This window comes from Bombina bombina, chromosome 3 (genome assembly GCF_027579735.1).
Source record: "Bombina bombina isolate aBomBom1 chromosome 3, aBomBom1.pri, whole genome shotgun sequence".
NCBI lineage: Eukaryota > Metazoa > Chordata > Amphibia > Anura > Bombinatoridae > Bombina > Bombina bombina.
Window position 1 is genome coordinate 1,215,492,334 of NC_069501.1, and position 16,115 is coordinate 1,215,508,448.

The window sequence follows — 16,115 nt, forward strand, 5'->3', positions numbered from 1 at the left end:
AAAGTTACATGTATATTGGCAGGAGATCGTGTATGTGTTGGCACCTAAACATTTTCACTGCTTTGTATTTAAAAATTAAAATAAAATAAATAAATAGGGGTTATAATATTACACCTGGTTCCATTTGTTTTTATTATTATTTTAAGTATAGCCTATGTACTGATACCCTTACCTGCCTACTAGAAGCGCATAGCTGGCTTGCCATTACTCTTGATGGGTCTTACTTTATTTTGTTGTTTTTGTGTGGCAGTCTTTTGCTTTATGATTTAAAATCTCTAATTGGTGTATCAGCTTCAAAGTAGCAATAAAATACTGGGAGCTAGCTAGTAATTTGTGGCTACACACGTGTGTCTCTTGTCCTTGGCTCACCAGATGCACTCAGCTAGCTCCCAGTATTGTTTTGTTGGTCTGGAGCTGACTTTATAACTAGTATAGCTCATGAAAAGGGATTTAATACATAAACAGTAGTTATAGCAAACAATAGTACAATAATAAAAAACTGTAACATAGAGTATTTTGTTTGCACGTTTATGTTCCTTTCAATGTACAGGGTACTCAGAAATTGTCTGTGATCTGTACGAAAGGGCAGGTTTTTATATATATATATATATATATATATATATATATATATATATATATATATATATTTATTTATTATAAGAATATGACAAACGCTGTTTAAAGGGACATTAAAGTCAAAATTTAATTTAAATGGATTGGATAAAGCACAAGATTTCAAACAACTTTCCAATTTACTTCTATTATCAATTTTGCTTAGTTCTCTTGGTATCCATTGTTAAAGAGTAATCCTAAGTGAGCTCAGGAGCGTGCATGTGTCTTTAGCAATCTGGCAGTGGGTTTTGCAGCAGTGTTTATAGCAATGTTATACGTAGTAGCAAACACTGCTGCTAAAGACATGCAAACGCTGCTATGCTCCTATCAGCCTACCTTGGCCTACTGTAAACAAAGGATATCAAAAGAACAAAGCTAATTTGATAATAGAAGTAAATTGGAAAGTTGTTCAAAATTGCATTCTCTATCTGAATCATTAAAAGTCTGATTATGACTTTACTGCCCCTTTAAAGAAATGTAAACGTAATTTATAAATGTCAGTTGTGAAGCTCCTACTAAAGCTCATTGGCTGGCAGACTTTGTACTAATTTCTACCAGCAGCCAATAAGCATTCATTAGTAGGAGGTACACAGCTGAGTATATTATACATCACATTTTTGAATATTCCCAAAAGTGTGTAATATGACATAAATATTTTCCAGCATCGAAAATGTTATTTATTTCTACTACTATTATTACTACTACTACTACTATTATTATTATTATTATTATTATTATTATTATTTATTTTATCTATGGTCTTAATTCATATTAAGCTAGACACATAAATGTTAGTTTTTTCCGGTTTGGTGACCACATAGGTCACTGCACATAATCTCTTTTATGTTTTATTAGGTCCATTGCAGGTAATGGTTCAGTATTATATGAATGATTTAAGTCTGTTTGCACCATAACGACATCTTTTTTTTATTAACGCAAGACCAGCACTAGATAACATTACATTTATATATAAACATCTCTTTTCTGCAAAAATACTGTTTTCTGAAACAAATCAGCGGTCTGGATATTCTATGGAAAGCAAAGGATGTGCTGATGAAAATGGACCTCAGGGTGTCATTGCGTAATATTTTGCGGCCACATGGTTTGTTGAGCCCTGTTTTAAAGCAATGTAACAAAGTTTAGAGTCGCCAAGACACTGGTGGCGCCTCAAATTAAGCTTGGAGCAGCTGGATCCTTTTTACCCCTCATTGTTATTGGCTTCTAAATTTATGGTTTGGCTCCTAGATTTTGAACACATTTGATGAGCCATTGATTTTACAATAGGATTAGAAAGACAAATATGTCTCTTGGAACAGTTTAAAATACAGTATTTTTACAGAAAATAGCTGGAAATACAGACGTGCTCTCATGTGGAAGATGCTCAACTAAAAATATTGGACGAACATTAAAAATTGCACAGAGCTAACAAAGATCTATTTTATCTGCTTTGAGGAACAAAAGGGGCTTTGATACCAAGTACCCCCTCCCCACATATATTTAATGTCCCTGCTTTACACTGAGCTGTAGCTACTACAAATATACCCATTATATTAACTACCCATTTATGCCAAATTTAGATATAACATATTTTGATTTTGGTCTGATAAACTAGCCTGCTACTTTTGTTAAAACCTTGATCACCATTTTTACAAAGTAGTTATTCGCTAAAAGTCACTTTCCAAAGCAAACTCACAAAAGAAAATGCATACTTAGTAAGCATGGCATGAAAGGGTGCAAGCACTGAAATTGTAATTGTAAAATGTGATTTATTTCCTCTTGACAGTGCTATTAAATAATATTTATTTAAAATGTTAATCGGGGCTGGATTTTTTTTTTTTTTTTTGAGGGGGGGGGGTAAGTCACTAATATTTATTTTAAATGTATACAGCTATCACATGCATGAGTTTTTATAACTAACACTAGTGAGTTTTTCCAGCCCTGTAAGACATAAGACTTATTTGTTTTCTAAAATGATCATGCTATAGAATACAGTGATGCTGAGTGAGTATTTAGATTTCTAGCATTTAACTGTTTTTAATGTAAAATTAATTAAATTGATACTGAAGGTAATAGGAAATACATGTTTGTAGATGGGGACCTACCTCCTCAAGTATGACAGCGTTTTATAAAGGAACACAGAACAAAACATTATAAAATAACCATTTAAATGTGACCCAATAAACTGAGGATTATAAATACTATGGGACTCGGCGTTATTTTCTTATTTTTTCCTTGTATAATTTTTAGAAATTTTGCATTTAATAATGATCAAAACCATCTAATTACAATAATTAAAAAGGGACATTTTAACAGTGTAATATAAAATGTTTAATTATGTGAAGTAAACAAACTTTTTGATATTCTTTCATTATTTATTTTGTCCCAATTTCCTCTAATTAAACTCTAAAAATTGTTGTTTTTCTTAATTCCACAGTTTCTTAAAAAAAACAAAACATGTTGAAATGTTTTTTTAGAGTATTTTTTTCTGTTTATGATAATTAGGTAAACATATAAAGCAATCAATTAAAGAGAGTGTGCAAACAAGGCTAACAGGATGTCCATACAGCCATGGTTCACACACTGTTTTATTTATTGACAAGATAGATACAAGTAAACCTAGGTTTCAACATTGTAACACCAATAACTTTATAGAAACTAATACTTTACACTTATATCTTCAAAATTTACAGGGGCATTATAATTGAAAAATGACATGCTCTAATTTGTATGTAATTTTAAGATTAGTGATGTTACTCCTCAATGTCATTAACCCCTGCAAAGGTGTTAACCAAATATTAGAAGTACTGTTCTGGACCCTCAGAGCACTGCTGGACCCAAGCGGAAACTGCCGCTGATCCAATCAGTAATGCTAGCCGCGGGACCCAGTGCTGCTGATTGGATCAGTGACAGTTTCTTCTCTGGACTAGCAGTACTCTGCAGGTTCTGAGTGGTACTTCTGCTTCTTACACATTAGAGCATGTAATATTTCAATCCTAATGGCCCTTTATGTATTAGATACTTCATTTAATCATAGATGTTAATGTTAGGTTCACTAACGAATCTGTAGGAAATGTCGGTGAACAGAAGCTTTATACATTTTGAACATGGGCCTCACCTTCAGAAAGGCCCCTTAGCAACCTCCTGAGCATTAGAACCAAGTCCAATAACTGAGCTTTCATATGGATTGGAATAACCATAATAAAGCTCTGCGTGTTTGACCCTTACTATAAAATGAAGGTAAATATAAGACTTGCAGAGTGGTGTATTCCCATCTCCTGACATAGTTGTACTGTTGGCCTAGGCTTTGTTGCATAAAAAGGAGCCATCACTGTGTTGCATGGCATTCTCATTTTGTGTCCCTTATTTTTACTGAATCCTTCGCTATTTGTTGAGTAGTTGGGAGACTGATCTGATCTTTCTCGTTTCCTGTAGGCATTTCCTTTTTAAGCCCGGAGGCACGTCTCCCCTCTTTTGTACCACCTCCCCAGGCTACCCCCTGACCTCCAGCACGGTCTACTCCCCGCCTCCCAGACCGCTCCCCCGTAGCACTTTCTCCAGACCAGCCTTCAACCTGAAGAAGACATCTAAATATTGCAACTGGAAATGCGCCGCTCTCAGTGCCATTATTATCTCGGTCACCCTGGTGATCCTCCTGGCATATTTCATTGGTAAGATTATCATTTTCCTACAATAAATATATTAACATTGTCCTATGTCAAATACACATAGTTATGGTACAGATTAGGAGCCCATTATGAGACAGATTCATTATCTTAGTAGCTATAATACAGAATATGCAATAATCCCTTCCTTGTCTCTCTCTGATTGCTAACCTCCTTCCTTCCCTTCCATTCTTCTCTCATTTATTTTGCTTTTGACTTTTTTTTTTATCTTTGTCTTTCTTTTTTTATTGTATCTTATTTATTTTGTTTTTTTAATCTTTTCTTTTATTATTCTTTATTTCTTCTGTTATGTGTGATCAGTCCACGGGTCATCATTACTTCTGGGATATTATCTGCTCCCCTACAGGAAGTGCAAGAGGATTCACCCAGCAGAGTTGCTATATAGCTCCTCCCCTCTACGTCACCTCCAGTCATTCTCTTGCACCCAAAGACTAGATAGGAGGTGTGAGAGGACTATGGTGATTATACTTAGTTTTTATAACTTCAATCAAAAGTTTGTTATTTTACAATAGCACCGGAGCGTGTTATTACTTCTCTGGCAGAGTTTGAAGAAGAATCTACCAGAGTTTTTCTTATGATTTTAACCGGAGTAGTTAAGATCATATTGCTGTTTCTCGGCCATCTGAGGGAGGTAAAAGCTTCAGATCAGGGGACAGCGGGCAGTTGAATCTGCATTGAGGTATGTAGCAGTTTTTATTTTCTGAATGGAATTGATGAGAAAATCCTGCCATACCGTTATAATGACATGTATGTATACTCTACACTTCAGTATTCTGGGGATGGTATTTCACCGGAATTACTCTGTAAAAGTACATTAAACCTTTTAATAGGTATTTAATTCTTGTTAAACGTTTTTGCTGGAATGTAGAATCGTTTGCATTTCTGAGGTACTGAGTGAATAAATATTTGGGCATTATTTTTCCACTTGGCAGTTTGCTTGTTTTGATTATGACAGTTTCGTTTCTCTCTCACTGCTGTGTGTGGGGGGAGGGGCCGTTTTTGGCGCTCTTTGCTACGCATCAAAAATTTCTAGTCAGTTACTCTTGTATTTTCTGCATGATCCGGTTCATCTCTAACAGAACTCAGGGGTCTTCAAACTTCTTTGAAGGGAGGTAGATTCTCTCAGCAGAGCTGTGAGACTTATGTAGTGACTGTGTTTTAAAACGTTGCTCTGTGATTTTTATGTTTAAAATTTAATTAGTGTTACTTTACTAATGGGAACAAACCTTTGCTAACAAGTTGTGTTGTTTTTAAAGAGTGATGCTATAACTGTTTTTTTCAGTTCATTATTTCAACTGTCATTTAATCGTTTAGTGCTTCTTTGAGGCACAGTACGTTTTTTGTTAAATAAGATTGTAACCAAGTTGCATGTTTATTGCTAGTGTGTTAAACATGTCTGATTCAGAGGAAGATACCTGTGTCATTTGTTCCAATGCCAAGGTGGAGCCCAATAGAAATTTATGTACTAACTGTATTGATGCTACTTTAAATAAAAGCCAATCTGTACAAATTGAACAAATTTCACCAAACAGCGAGGGGAGAGTTATGCCGTCTAACTCGCCTCACGTGTCAGTACCTGCGTCTCCCGCCCGGGAGGTGCGTGATATTATGGCGCCTGGTACATCTGGGCAGCCATTACAGATAACATTACAAGATATGGCTACTGTTATGACTGAAGTTTTGGCTAAGTTACCAGAACTAAGAGGCAAGCGTGATCACTCTGGGGTGAGAACAGAGTGCGCTGATAATTCTAGGGCCATGTCTGATACTGCGTCACAGCTTGCAGAGCATGAGGACGGAGAGCTTCATTCTGTAGGTGACGGTTCTGATCCAAGCAGATTGGATTCAGATATTTCAAATTTTAAATTTAAATTGGAAAACCTCCGTGTATTACTAGGGGAGGTCTTAGCGGCTCTTAACGATTGTAACACTGTTGCAATACCAGAGAAAATGTGTAGGTTGGATAAATACTTTGCGGTACCGGCGAGTACTGACGTTTTTCCTATACCTAAGAGATTAACTGAAATTGTTACTAAGGAGTGGGATAGACCCGGTGTGCCGTTCTCACCCCCTCCAATATTTAGAAAGATGTTTCCAATAGACGCCACCACACGGGACTTATGGCAAACGGTCCCTAAGGTGGAGGGAGCAGTTTCTACTTTAGCTAAGCGCACCACTATCCCGGTGGAGGATAGCTGTGCTTTTTCAGATCCTATGGATAAAAAATTAGAGGGTTACCTTAAGAAAATGTTTGTTCAACAAGGTTTTATATTGCAACCCCTTGCATGCATCGCACCGATTACGGCTGCGGCAGCATTTTGGATTGAGTCTCTGGAAGAGAACCTTAGTTCCGCTACGCTGGACGACATTACGGACAGGCTTAGAGTCCTTAAACTAGCTAATTCATTCATTTCGGAGGCCGTAGTACATTTAACCAAACTTACGGCTAAGAATTCAGGATTCGCCATTCAGGCACGTAGGGCGCTGTGGCTAAAATCCTGGTCGGCTGATGTAACTTCTAAGTCCAAATTACTTAATATACCTTTCAAGGGGCAAACTTTATTTGGGCCCGGTTTGAAAGAAATTATCGCTGACATTACAGGAGGTAAGGGCCACGCTCTACCTCAAGACAAAGCCAAAGCTAAGGCTAGACAGTCTAATTTTCGTCCCTTTCGGAATTTCAAAGCAGGTGCAGCATCAACTTCCACTGCACCAAAACAGGAAGGAGCTGTTGCTCGTTACAGACAAGGCTGGAAACCTAACCAGTCCTGGAATAAGGGCAAGCAGGCCAGAAAACCTGCTGCTGCCCCTAAGACAGCATGAACCGAGGGCCCCCGATCCGGGACCGGATCTAGTGGGGGGCAGACTCTCTCTCTTCGCCCAGGCTTGGGCAAGAGATGTCCAGGATCCCTGGGCGCTAGAGATCATATCTCAGGGATACCTTCTAGACTTCAAATTATCTCCCCCAAGAGGGAGATTTCATCTGTCAAGGTTGTCAACAAACCAAATAAAGAAAGACGCGTTTCTACGCTGTGTACAAGATCTATTATTAATGGGAGTGATCCATCCGGTTCCGCGGTCGGAACAAGGACAAGGTTTTTACTCAAACCTGTTTGTGGTTCCCAAAAAAGAGGGAACTTTCAGGCCAATCTTGGATTTAAAGATCCTAAACAAATTCCTAAGAGTTCCATCGTTCAAAATGGAAACTATTCGGACAATCTTACCCATGATCCAAAAGGGTCAATACATGACCACAGTGGATTTAAAGGATGCTTACCTTCACATACCGATTCACAAAGATCATTACCGGTATCTAAGGTTTGCCTTTTTAGACAGGCATTACCAGTTTGTAGCCCTTCCATTCGGATTGGCTACGGCTCCAAGAATCTTCACAAAGGTTCTGGGTGCCCTTCTAGCGGTTCTGAGACCGCGAGGAATTTCGGTAGCTCCGTACCTAGACGACATTCTGATACAAGCTTCAAGCTTTCAAACTGCCAAGTCTCATACAGAGTTAGTTCTGGCATTTCTAAGGTCGCATGGATGGAAAGTGAACGAAAAGAAGAGTTCTCTCTTGCCTCTCACAAGAGTTCCATTCTTGGGGACTCTTATAGATTCTGTAGAAATGAAGATTTATCTGACAGAAGACAGATTAACAAAGCTTCTAAATGTATGCCGTGTCCTTCATTCCATTCAACTCCCGTCAGTAGCTCAATGCATGGAGGTGATCGGCTTAATGGTAGCAGCAATGGACATAGTACCCTTTGCACGCCTACATCTCAGACCGCTGCAATTGTGCATGCTGAGTCAGTGGAATGGGGATTACTCAGATTTGTCCCCCACTCTGAATCTGGATCAAGAGACCAGAAACTCTCTTCTATGGTGGCTTTCTCGGCCACATCTGTCCAGGGGGATGCCGTTCAGCAGGCCGGACTGGACAATCGTAACAACAGACGCCAGCCTTCTAGGTTGGGGCGCTGTCTGGAATTCTCTGAAGGCTCAGGGACAATGGAGTCAGGAGGAAAGTCTCCTGCCAATAAACATTCTGGAATTGAGAGCAGTTCTCAATGCCCTTCTAGCTTGGCCCCAGTTAAAGACTCGGGGGTTCATCAGGTTTCAGTCGGACAACATCACGACTGTAGCTTACATCAACCATCAGGGAGGGACAAGAAGCTCCCTAGCAATGATAGAAGTATCAAAGATAATTCGCTGGGCAGAGTCTCACTCTTGCCACCTGTCAGCAATCCACATCCCGGGAGTGGAGAACTGGGAGGCGGATTTCTTGAGTCGCCAGACTCTTCATCCGGGGGAGTGGGAACTTCATCCGGAGGTCTTTGCCCAAATACTTCGACGTTGGGGCAAACCAGAGATAGATCTCATGGCGTCTCGCCAGAACGCCAAACTTCCTCGCTACGGATCCAGATCCAGGGATCCGGGAGCGGTTCTGATAGATGCTTTGACAGCACCTTGGAACTTCAGGATGGCTTATGTGTTTCCACCCTTCCCGCTGCTTCCTCGATTGATTGCCAAAATCAAACAGGAGAGAGCATCAGTGATTCTAATAGCGCCTGCATGGCCGCGCAGGACTTGGTATGCAGATCTAGTGGACATGTCATCCTGTCCGCCTTGGTCTCTACCTCTAAGACAGGACCTTCTGATTCAGGGTCCATTCAAACATCAAAGTCTAACTTCTCTGAAGCTGACTGCTTGGAAATTGAACGCTTGATTTTATCAAAACGTGGTTTTTCTGAGTCGGTTATTGATACCCTGATACAGGCTAGGAAGCCTGTTACCAGAAAGATTTACCATAAAATATGGCGTAAATACCTATACTGGTGTGAATCCAAAGATTACTCCTGGAGTAAGGTTAGGATTCCTAGGATATTGTCTTTTCTACAAAAAGGTTTAGAAAAGGGTTTATCGGCTAGCTCATTAAAGGGACAGATCTCAGCTCTGTCCATCTTGTTACACAGGCGTCTGTCAGAAAGTTCAGACATCCAGGCTTTTTGTCAGGCTTTAGCTAGGATCAAGCCTGTGTTTAAAACTGTTGCTCCGCCATGGAGTTTAAACTTAGTTCTTAACGTTTTACAGGGTGTTCCGTTTGAACCCCTTCATTCCATTGATATAAAATTGTTATCTTGGAAAGTTCTATTTTTAATGGCTATTTCCTCGGCTCGAAGAGTCTCTGAGTTATCAGCCCTTCATTGTGATTCTCCTTATCTGATCTTTCACTCAGACAAGGTAGTTCTGCGTACTAAACCTGGGTTCTTACCTAAGGTTGTTTCTAACAGAAATATCAATCAAGAGATTGTTGTTCCATCCTTGTGTCCAAATCCTTCTTCAAAGAAGGAACGTCTTCTACACAATCTGGATGTAGTTCGTGCCCTCAAGTTCTACTTGCAGGCAACTAAAGATTTTCGCCAAACTTCTTCCCTGTTTGTCGTTTATTCTGGACAGAGGAGAGGTCAAAAAGCTTCTGCTACCTCTCTCTCTTTTTGGCTTCGTAGCATAATACGTTTAGCCTATGAGACTGCTGGACAGCAGCCTCCTGAAAGAATTACAGCTCATTCCACTAGAGCTGTGGCTTCCACTTGGGCCTTTAAGAATGAGGCCTCTGTTGAACAGATTTGCAAGGCTGCAACTTGGTCTTCGCTTCATACTTTTTCCAAATTTTACAAATTTGACACTTTTGCTTCTTCGGAGGCTATTTTTGGGAGAAAGGTTCTTCAGGCAGTGGTTCCTTCTGTATAATGAGCCTGCCTATCCCTCCCGTCATCCGTGTACTTTTGCTTTGGTATTGGTATCCCAGAAGTAATGATGACCCGTGGACTGATCACACATAACAGAAGAAAACATAATTTATGCTTACCTGATAAATTCCTTTCTTCTGTTGTGTGATCAGTCCACGGCCCGCCCTGTTTTTTAAGGCAGGTAAATATTTTTTAAATTATAATTCAGTCACCACTACACCCTTGGCTTCTCCTTTCTCGTTGGTCTTTGGTCGAATGACTGGAGGTGACGTAGAGGGGAGGAGCTATATAGCAACTCTGCTGGGTGAATCCTCTTGCACTTCCTGTAGGGGAGCAGATAATATCCCAGAAGTAATGATGACCCGTGGACTGATCACACAACAGAAGAAAGGAATTTATCAGGTAAGCATAAATTATGTTTTTGTTCATTTTTTAACATTATCTTATTTTTCTTCATTTTTAAGTTTTTGTTATATAGAAGAACAGGAAACGCCTTGAAATTTTAATATTGTAATATAAATGGTTTAATTATATGAAGTAAAACATGTGCAATATACTTTATTTATTTTGTCCCCTTTTCCTGTAATTTAATTCTGACAATTGTGTGCTTTCCATTTCCTGATGAAAGACTATTCCACACAGTCATTGACTGCATACTCTTGTCACCTATTTATAACTGCATCTACCTGGCCTCAGAAGAGGTTACAACATTGTGGCAACACGAAAACTTTGTACTTATTCTTTCAAAATGTAAGAAATATATATATATATATACATCTGCATATTCTCAGGCTAATTTTTGCATGTATTTAGTGTTTAATGTCTGGTTTAACGTAATACTAAACACCTTCTAATTACAATACATTTATGTTGTCTTGTTATAAAGCCAAACTCCTCCCCATTTACCTCATTTGGAGGAGCCAATCAGGATTTGAGTCTGCAGAAGACAAGACTATCTAGGTCATTATGTTAGTATAAAGTAGTGACGTGCATTCAGCATTTTGTTATCATTACAAATGCGGGAGAAGGCAGCTGTCAGTGGAATTGCGCTTTTTCAAAGCCATATTTCTTCTTGTGAACGTTCAACACACTAAGATCTGTGCAACGCCAAATCTTGGTATGTTTCACTTTCAGAAGGCGCGTCTAGTATAAAGTGCATTGTTTTGCAGCCACTTTTTGCTGACGTTCATAGGGGGAATATATGTAACAAGGTTAGCCTTGTGAAGTCTTGAGTGTGCATTTCCAGTTCTGAGAATTAGAAAATCCTTAATTTCCAGAGCTAAATATCCTGTAAATGTGGGAAAAGATATAGTGAAAAATGTTAGCACTAAAACAGTGATAACTTTTACTAGACGCATTTTTGCCAATACATATATATTGCAAATTTGTTTCTACTTAAATATGTAATTTATCTATGTGCATTTAAATTTTGGCCGGAATATCCCTTTAAACTCTTAAGGTGTTTGCTATATGACTTCCGTTGATTAAGAAGTGACCAACAAGATTAGCAATTTATCACATGCGTTGTAGTCAATTTACCAAACCCTATATAATCTGTCTTTAGCCTTGCATTATTTTGGTCCTGATTTACTTGAGGATAAACTTACATTAACCTATGCAGGGAACTTTTGCTCAATAATCCATATAACTTGTTTAGGAGATTGCAGAATAACTGGTGTTGCTGGTCAAGTTTAACTGCTACAATTAGACACTGTAATTGCTAATTTTTAAAGGAACTATGAATGATTAAAATTTAAATGAATCTGTTCAGCTCTGCACAAACAGATTTAACAATGAGTCTTAAGTGATCTCATCAACTAGAGGGGAAAAAAAAGATATTTAATTAGATTTTGATGAAAAATTGTGTTTAATTTATTGCATAATCAATTATTAATTACAGCAATAAGGAGTGCTGGCTGAGTTTACTAATTAACTCATTTAAAAATTATGAATAACCTTTCCATGTGTAATTACGTCCTGTCACGCAGTAAATAGAGACGGTATTCAGACTACTGTGAAGTCGATACGAATGATCGTTGTCCGCGTTAAATTAGTATTACAGATCTGGGCCACGGGCACCTCTCTATCAAATGTAACGGCTGATAAGATCTTGCTAAATGCTGCATTGTTAAGCAAACTTTTTGATATTAAAGGGACATTAAACACCTTAAAAAGTTTTATTTATATATATATATATATATATATATATATATATATATATATATATATATATATATATATAATGCATAGTTTTGTGTAATGAAACAGCTTTGCAATATATTTTCATTATTTTGCCCCTTTTCATGTAATTTTGTACCAAACCGCAGACTTTCCAAGGCTAACTCTGCTACATATTTTTAGCTGATAACAGCTGCAAAACAGTGCATCTTATACTAATATAATGACCTTGGCTAGCCTTGTCTACAGATTCAAGCCCAAATCAGCTCTTATAAATAAGACAAATGATGGTTAAAGTTTGACTATTGAAAAACAAATGCAGCAAACAAGATATTTGTTGTAAAAGTATTTAGACTTGGCTGATATGTTATTTTATTGCAATACAACAGAAATGTGTTTATTGTCTCTTTAAATTGTGTGAGAGTATTGTGTAGTCTCTTGTATTTCACTTGTGCTGAACATAAAGAAATAGCATCAGTCTGGCCACTGTCAAAAACAGCTCCCGACCCAGATATTGAATGTAGGTGATAATGTCCTAATCACAGGAGAGAAAACCATCAACCTCAGATGTAAATTTCTGCCTTCTTGGTCCTTGGGTATCTGTATAGCTATAATTTATGCGTTAAAGGGACATGAAACCCACATTTTTTTCTTTTGTGATTCAGACAGAGAATACAATTTAAAAAAAGTTTCCAATTTACTTCTATTCTCATATTTGCTTTGTTCTCGTGTTATTCGTTGTTGAAGAGGTAGTGTGCACATCTGGGGCACTACATGATTGGAAATAGCGCTGCTATCTAGTACTCTTGCTAATGTATAACAATGTTGCAAAACTGTTGCCATATAGTGCTGCAGGCATGTGCACACTCCTGAACTTCCCTTCCTGCTTTTTAACCATGGATAATAAGAAAACAAAGAAAATTGTTTAAATTTGTATGTTCTAACTAAATCATGAAAAGAAAAATGTTGGTTTTATGTTCCTTTAAATAAGCGACTAAAAAGACAAAGGACACCAGAGGTTGGGTTGAAAAAGTTACAGCTACTTTAGTAACAGTTTGATAAATAACATTTGAATTAATAAATAACACATGAAGACCACAATAAATGATTAAGAAAAGTGCTTGATAGCCGGTCACGCCCAGGGCCGTATTTACAGCCCAGGTGCCTGTACGCACCAGTATCTGAAGCACTCCCCTTTCACCGCTGTGTCAGCGACCTTAACTAAGATGGTTGATGGCAGTGAAATAACAGCACCTCCCTGGACCCCATACTTTCATCATGGGTAAAAGTATGAGATGGTGCAATGCAAATCCTGTATTTAGTTTATGAATTGAAATATATTAAATTATTCAGGCACATTACCAACTTAAAAACACACCTGTGCTTATAGGTACATACTTCTATTTGTGGGGGCTACAAAAAAAATCATATCATATTATTTAACATATAATAACATCAATAATATGGTACAGAAATTATTCGAACATAAATGATTTTTATATTATTTATTATAAATAAGTGTGCTTTCTATATTGTGGGTAGCAGCTAGTTTCCATCCACCTAAATCATCTGTGATGTCAGAGTAGGCACATGACTGCTGCTAACAAATGATAGAAAGCGCTTTATGGAGGGCACCTATAGGCATATGCCTATTTTGTCTAATTATAAATCCAGCCCTGGTCACACACCCCAAGAGGAACCCACATATAATTTACCAACCAGCAAACAGACAAGCATTTGCCACCAAGGCTGCGGCTCCAGTCCATCAAAACATGGGAGGACATAAAGGAAGCATTTTTAGTACAATGAAAAAGCCAACCCACTTCCTGTTCCCCCTACCTATAAAGCCTCCTAGCTACCCCTATCTGACCCATCACTGACACCACAATTTCATGGCCTCACACGTGGATCTATAACATCTTCCTTAATACATTTTGTACTGGGTTATCTTTATTACATACACTAGGACGCTATCCTGAAGACTCTGCTAGCAACCCCAGAGCACATTTCTTATAAAGATATATGTACCATTCTAGAGCGTGCTACTGTAGAGATTCATAGGTAGGGTTGCCAGGTGTCCGTTATTAGACCGGACTGTTCGGTATTTCAGGCTACTGTCCGGTAATTTTATTTGGAAAAAAACGGACATAGCCTTAGGCTCCGCTCAGCTAATCGGATCTGATCCTGATGTGTGCGGACAGTGACTGTCAGTGCGGAGTTGTGGTCGAACTCCTTTGCCGTGCTGCCATCTGCCTGTGAGTGTGTGTAAGACTGTCGGAGATCACGTGATCACGCACGTGACGTCACAACAGCAAGAGGACCCGCTCTTTCAGTCAGTCTATGCTAGTAGTGCGGCCAGAATGAGTGTTGTGACCGCTGTGCTGAGCCAGCAAGAAATTAGAATAGTGCCCAGCCAAGGGAATAGACTGTGAGATTGAATAGTGCCACTTGTTACTTGCTGCCAGCCAAGCAATAACAATAATCCATTGAATATTGAAGTTGAAGCAGGGACTGAGAACAATGAGGTATGTCTCAGTCACTCTCAGACAGTTTTTTTTAAATAATTGTTATTTATATCACCATTCCATCACCCACACAATTTTTTTTAATATATATATATATATATATATATATATATATATATATATATATATATATATATATATATATATATATATATATATATATAGTGTGTGTGTACTGTATATGTGTGTGTGTGTATATATATATATATATATATATATATATATATATATATATACACACATGTAGATATACAATTTATATAAGTATATTTAATATATGTATAATATAATATTGTGTACTTAAATATATATTATTATTATATATATGTTTTTTATATATATATATATATATATATATATATATATATATATATATATACATAATATTATTATATTATACATATATTATTAAATATTTATACAACGATACGTACAACCATACGTACAGACAGACATACGTACAGACAGACAGACATACGTACAGACAGACAGACATACGTACAGACAGACAGACATACGTACAGACAGACAGACATACGTACAGACAGACAGACATACGTACAGACAGACATACGTACAGACAGACATACGTACAGACAGACATACGTACAGACAGACATACGTACAGACAGACATACGTACAGACAGACATACGTACAGACAGACATACATACGTACAGACATACATACGTACAGACATACATACGTACAGACATACAATACGTACAGACATACAATACATACAGACATACAATACATACAGACAGACATACAATACATACAGACAGACATATGTACGTACATACAGACATACATACGTACGTACATACATACAATACATACAAACATACATACAATACATACTTCCATACGTACATACATACAACCGTACAGACAGACAGACATACATATATACATGAGCATTGTGTAGAATATTGCATGATTAGTTTTCTGAATCATGCAACATACACATCTCTCTCAGGTTCTAGTAGGAAAACCACAATTTTCAGAAACAAATAATTGGCAAAAATAATAATGAAAGAATTAAGTGTGTCTAACTGTAAAAACAAGTTTCAGATCTCATAGGGGTGAAGCCATTAAAGGGACTGTTTACAAATAGCTTTGCCTTTATTTGTCATTTGAAATGGCTGCTTTTGCCTGCTATATATACTGAGAAAAGTATAAGTGCAGTATTGTATAAAGAAAGCTATGCAGACAAGAAGCAGCAGCAGAAATCAACCCTGTAGAGGGTGGTAGAGAGCCCACCCCATTTAAAAGGATGTTCCTGCAATAACGTTGACTATTAGGAACGCCTATCAGCTGTTTGCCTGACTACGTACTTCCTTTAAATCTTTCCTGTAGATTAAAGG

General features: G+C 37.7%; 1 protein-coding gene across 3 annotated transcripts in view; it reads left to right on the forward strand.

The window, feature by feature from the left end:
* Window positions 1–16,115, forward strand: part of TENM4 (teneurin transmembrane protein 4) — a 953,133-nt gene that overhangs the window by 567,399 nt on the left and 369,619 nt on the right. For all 3 annotated transcript variants that reach the window (XM_053708674.1, XM_053708672.1, XM_053708673.1), the window contains one exon: window positions 4,045–4,280. In XM_053708674.1, coding sequence (XP_053564649.1) covers window positions 4,045–4,280 — 236 coding nt within the window. The remainder of the gene's footprint in view (window positions 1–4,044; window positions 4,281–16,115) is intronic.